The sequence below is a fragment of the Salmo trutta genome, chromosome 2 (genome assembly GCF_901001165.1).
Source record: "Salmo trutta chromosome 2, fSalTru1.1, whole genome shotgun sequence".
Classification (NCBI taxonomy): domain Eukaryota; kingdom Metazoa; phylum Chordata; class Actinopteri; order Salmoniformes; family Salmonidae; genus Salmo; species Salmo trutta.
The window spans coordinates 57,230,142-57,235,582 of record NC_042958.1 but is presented as its reverse complement, the minus strand read 5'-3'; the positions used below and the strand labels follow the sequence as shown (position 1 = coordinate 57,235,582).

Here is a 5,441-nt window from a genome sequence, read left to right as displayed (position 1 = left end):
CAATGATGTAATACACTAGTCTAAATAAGGCTTTGAGCCACATTAGATCATGTTCAACAAGCTTACATTTTAGTCATTTAGCAGATGCACCTATCCAGAACGACTTACAGTGAGTGCATACTTTTTCATACTGGTCCCCCGTGGGAATCAAACCCACAATCCTGGCGTTGCAAACACCATGCTCTACCAGTTGAGCCACACGGGACCTGTAGAAGCTGTAGAAGTTATGCAGTACCTCCACTGTACCTCTGGCAAGGCAGGCTTCAACTTATTACTGCAATAGAACATTCCCTTGTTGGTATTTTATTCAGCTCACACGTAGGATAAAAATCTCCAAAGAAAATGAATAGAAGTTGATACAGGACTGTAACCTTTTGGTGATGTTAAAGAGTCAATGCTGGACTTGTAACACCCACTGTAAGACATTTGCATTGAAGACAACTGTTTGTCATCTAAGGGAAGGATGTTCTCTCCATCTCATTATGTCCTTCTTCCCTCGGTCTCTGTAATAAAACACACCACAGAGTCTCTGGTTTTGAGAAGTCCCCTGTAACTGTACATGGAGGCACTAGGACCAAGGAAACACCATCACTCTCCTTTTCCTCCCTCTCTCTCTCTCTCTCTCTCTCTCTCTGGAAGAGCTGTCTATGCTGCTGTTGCCTCCCCTCTCTGTCTGTCCCTGCTTCGGATGGTAGAGTAGTTGGCTGTGGACCTCTGCCTCCTTGTCCTCTTCTCTCCTTCTCCGTTATGACTACCAGGAGACCAGTTAGCCCCAGCATCGTGTGTGGGCACCATTCAGAAGAGAGTGGCCCCCACCTCCTACCTATAAGTCCCCCAAGGTCTCTTTGCCAGCTACTGCTGCCACTCAGGAACTAGGGTACTCTGCATAGGAGTTTTTGCACCTCTCCTTCACAGGAAGACACAGGAGCTCTACCTTTTTTATTCATGTTTTTTTCCTTCTCACTTTTCATCCTTTCTTTTTCTGTTCAAGGCTTCTCTGCAGCTGTGGTAGGACTAGGAGTGTCACGCTCAAACTCTCCTGTGTCCTTCCTCTTTCTCTTTTGCTCTCCCTCTATCTCTCAATCTCTTGAAGGTTGTTCATGGCGCACAGGGACATTACTGACAGGTCTGAGTCATTTTGCATCATCACTTCCCCTGTCTGAGAGAATGAAGGAGCAGGAACATTGGAGAAGATGATTCTTTTGGCTGGCCTGCTTCCCCTGGGTTCATGGAAATTCTCAATGGTCGCCAGTCAATGCCACATGGAGTGTCATCTCAACAGGAAAAGTAGTGGAAGGATACGTTTTGTTCAGCACAAATTTTGAGTTCCAGTGCTGTCTTTACTGTGGAGTCGGACTGGATTCCTGTTTGGATTACTAGGGTTTGTGTCTGTGTGGAAGTAGCTGTAGAGTACCTGGCTCTGTGTAATCATGGGCAATGCAGCTGGGAGTATGGAGTTTCCAATGGGGAAGGAGGGGAAGACAGTGTCGTTTCCCCCAGGCTCAGAAACCCCCCAGAAACAGGAGGTGGGGCCCAAAATTCCCATGCCGGCCGAAGAGGAGTTAGACGAGCGCTTCAATGTGGTGCTGGTGAGTCCCCCCCCCACACACACACAGTATATGGAGCCTGTGAGGGCACACATTCTCTTTTACACAGTCCCATACAGAAACCCAATACAAAGAAACAAAGAATGCTGAACATTTTGAAAATGTGCACATCCCCAGGACAGGCTTATCAACGAGCAGGGTACATAAAGTGACTGTGGAAAGATAAAGAAGAATTCCTTTATTCTCTGGTTTACAGAAGTATTGAGTTCATTGTAAGGTCAGTTGGGAATGGATAAAGAGGAAGTTCTAATCCATATTAGCAGTGGAAACGGTATAATAAAAGGTAGTCATATACAAATGTTACACTACATTAACTGTGAGCCTGTGACATACGGTTTCTTTTTTCATTCAAGTTTGCACTGCAAAGATATTTGTGAATCCCCTAATCCCAATTAGTTGTACAATTTCACGTTCATAGCTTTAGTTTTGGTTTGTTATATATACTACTGCAGTATTACATTGTTAGGCGATCCACTTTTTAAAAGATGGGGTCCATCAATATCACTGCAGTAATATTAACAGTAAATCCAGCCATTCACCTCCTAACCATCTAACACTAACATTCCCTATTACTCGATGATAATTCCGAAACAGAATTGATGACAAGTTGGACATTCCTCAACTCCATAACTTGATTTTTGTGTTACTCCCTTCACTGGGCCTATTGGTCCTTGTCTGCAAAAATATCTAATAGGGCCAGGCTGTGACTGAACAACTGGTGTTGACAGCCAAAAACCAATTGGGTCAACGTATTTCTCCCTGATATCTCAGCTATGTTTGATCTGTTGCTCAGTGTAGTCAGTGCTATGATAGGCCTATAACATTTCATGCATTCTTGTTTTTAGTCTCTCGCACATCTATTTCCTTTACAGGTGCGATAAGTTATAGAATGACGATGACTGCCGCATCCTCATTCCAGACCTACAGTACCAGTCAAAAGTTAGGACACAGCTACTCATTCAAGGGGTTTTCTTTATTTTTACTATTTTCTACATTGTAGAAAAGTACTGAAGACATCAAAACTATGGGATAGCACATATGGAATCATGTAGTAACCAAAAAAGTGTTAAACAAATCAAAATATAATTTCGATTTTAGATTCTTCAAAGTTGGCACCCTTTGCCTTGATGACAGCTTACTACATGATTCCATATGTGTTATTTCATAGTTTTGATGTCTTCACTATTATTCTACAATGTAGAAAATAGTCAAAATAAAGAAAAACCTTTGAATGAGTAGGTGTCCAAATTTTTGACTGGTGCTGTATGTATTTGTCCTGTAGATTTGCATCATAGATATAGTAACAAATAGATGGTGAAAGAGAAGACAGCTGCCTAACTTTGTGTCTTTAAAAAACCTACCCACAATGTCAGTTTAACATTCTGATATAGGCTAACTTGGTTAAGTAGACTTATTCAAGGGCCTCCCAAGTGGCGCAGTGATCTAAGGCACTGCAGCGCAGTGCTAGCTGTGCCACTAGAGATTCTGGGTTCGAGTCCAGGCTCTGTCGTAGTCAGCCGTGACCGGGAGCCCCTTGGGGCGGCGCACAATTGGCCCAGTGTTGTCTCGGATGTCCTAGTCCCATAGCGCACAAGTGACTCCTGTGGCGGGCCGGATGCAGTGCATGCTGACATGGTCGCCAGCTGTATGGTGTTTCCTCCAACCCATTGGTGCAGCTGGCTTCCGGGTTAAGTGGGCATTGTGTCAAGAAGCAGTGTGTTTTGGAGGACGCATGGCTCTCGACCTTCGCCTCTCCCGAGTCCGTATGGGAGTTGCAGAGATGAGACAAGACTGTAACTACCAATTGGGGAGAAAAAGTAGACTTATTTATAGAAATTACATCAGTGATCAATTACTAGTAGCACAGTAGTTGGTTTGTGCACATGTCAATCAATGTCCAATTGCAGCTGCCAGATGAAACTGACAATCATACTATGATACTGATACGTCAGCCTGATGGTTAGTGTTACTCGATGTCTGGCCCTGTAATTCAAAGCAGTCTAGAATGCGATTAACTGACTGGACAGAAATGATATCTGAAAATGGTGTTGCTGAGAGAAACGTGTGTGTCATTCAGGTCACAGTCAGATCTTTGTCAGGAACATGTCTCTATTACCTGAGTCATACCACCACATGAGGATGAGATGTGGCCTTTAGCTTATTAACCAAGTGACTCACCATGGGGAGACATGCTTATTCTCTTCAGGAAAATAACACTTTTTTTTGCCTTTTTTGGATTGTTGAGAGAAAGTATTCACAAAATTTCTTAGCCTACTTCTATAGAATTCTCTCAGAACTCCACAAGTATAATGGCTCTAATGGTTAGGTTCAATTTGGGTCGTTCTATGAAATGAGTGCCTTTTGTGTCCCTTTGATACTGTATTTTAAGTATAAATTGTGCACCAATATTGCATTTTAAAAGCCTGTTATATTAAATGATGGCCCCTTTAATATAGACCACATGGAGAATTCAATCAATGTGATTTTTTTTATTAATAAAGACTTGCTTAAGTGCCAAAATTCAGCATTTTGACATGTTCCTCCGAGCACCCTCTGTGACTTTTAGGACTATTTTAACCCACTTAACCCCAACATTTCTCCACGTTTTCACCATTATTGTAAAGCCCTAGTTATTTTGTTGCTTTGACAAAGTCACTCCTGAAGATTCATATTCATATTTATTTCAATGATTCATTTACATCTGTCCGTCATTTTAAGGTCAACCCTGTGACGTGAACTGATCTCTCGTTGAAACTATTCCTTTTAAAATATTTTCTAAAGGAACATTGAACGTCTGTCTAATAGTCAAATTATAGTGTAAAAGCAGGTAAGCTGATTGTACTCTTTTTGGCCATTTCCTGGTGTTTTGTTGTAGAAAACTGTGTCGAGCATAATGCATTCACCCTGTTACCCATAGATAAATAGGCTGGAAATGTTTTAACAATTTCAGTTTTTTTGTGAAGCTTGTATTCAATTGACACTCCCCGTTGCTTCTATTCCCAAGCTTCTATTCCCCCTGTCACAAGGGGATTCATGGCTGATTTAAGATGAAATCATGAACCGTGTTACGGTCAACCCTGTTATGATCAACCCTGTTATGATCAACCCTGTTACTTTATTTGGCACTTGATAGGCACTTACTGTAGTCATTTTTTTTAATGTAACCTCATTAAATGGGAAAACACGTTTTTTACGAAGTTGAACGTGCTCTTTATGACAGAATGATAAAATCATTTTTTTGATCACGATACATCTCTCAAAAGGCACCGAGTTGATGACACGACCCAGCTATTTGATTGTTCATGGGCAATTCCAACGGAATTGTGCTGAGACTCAGATTTTTCACTTAAAATGTATGCCAAACAAAACCCCTTCATTTATAAGTTCAACAAACCATAGAACTCTATGCACAATGACTACTTTTAACAATTTACACTGAACATTTTTACAAAAACACATTTCCTGGAAGAACTGTTTGGTAGCACAATTTCAGTAAAATCTCCTTCAGGTTTTTGTGTCCACGTTTTCCAAGCACTCTTAAATACCTGCTCCGAATTAAGATTCAATGATATCTGCAGAAAGAATGGGGTGTCAACTATGACATGACAAATCGATTTTGGTTATTGAACTACAGTAAGTGAAGTGGATTTACACCCGGTAATGAAATTGAGGTAACGGAATTTCATCATGGGTCCCTTATCTGTACTACACAGAAATACATCATTATGTATATGAATGTCATTGTCTTCATGGTGATGTATCCTAAATGGGTACACAAAGGTATAAATATGAAATATCCTTTGTTGCATATTTGGGTATTATTCTAGACACTGG

The 5,441-nt window shown here is 41.1% G+C and overlaps 1 protein-coding gene across 4 annotated transcripts in view; it reads left to right on the top strand.

Moving 5' to 3' along the window:
• The first annotated feature begins 229 nt into the window (after positions 1-229).
• LOC115158266 (formin-like protein 1) overlaps positions 230-5,441 on the top strand; it is a 46,306-nt gene continuing 41,094 nt past the window's right edge. For 3 of the 4 annotated variants that reach the window (XM_029707028.1, XM_029707019.1, XM_029707037.1), the window contains exon 1: positions 230-1,589. In XM_029707028.1, the coding sequence (XP_029562888.1) occupies positions 1,431-1,589 (159 nt within the window). In that variant the 5' untranslated portion in view covers positions 230-1,430. The remainder of the gene's footprint in view (positions 1,590-5,441) is intronic. The other variant, XM_029707008.1, reaches the window with a different exon arrangement.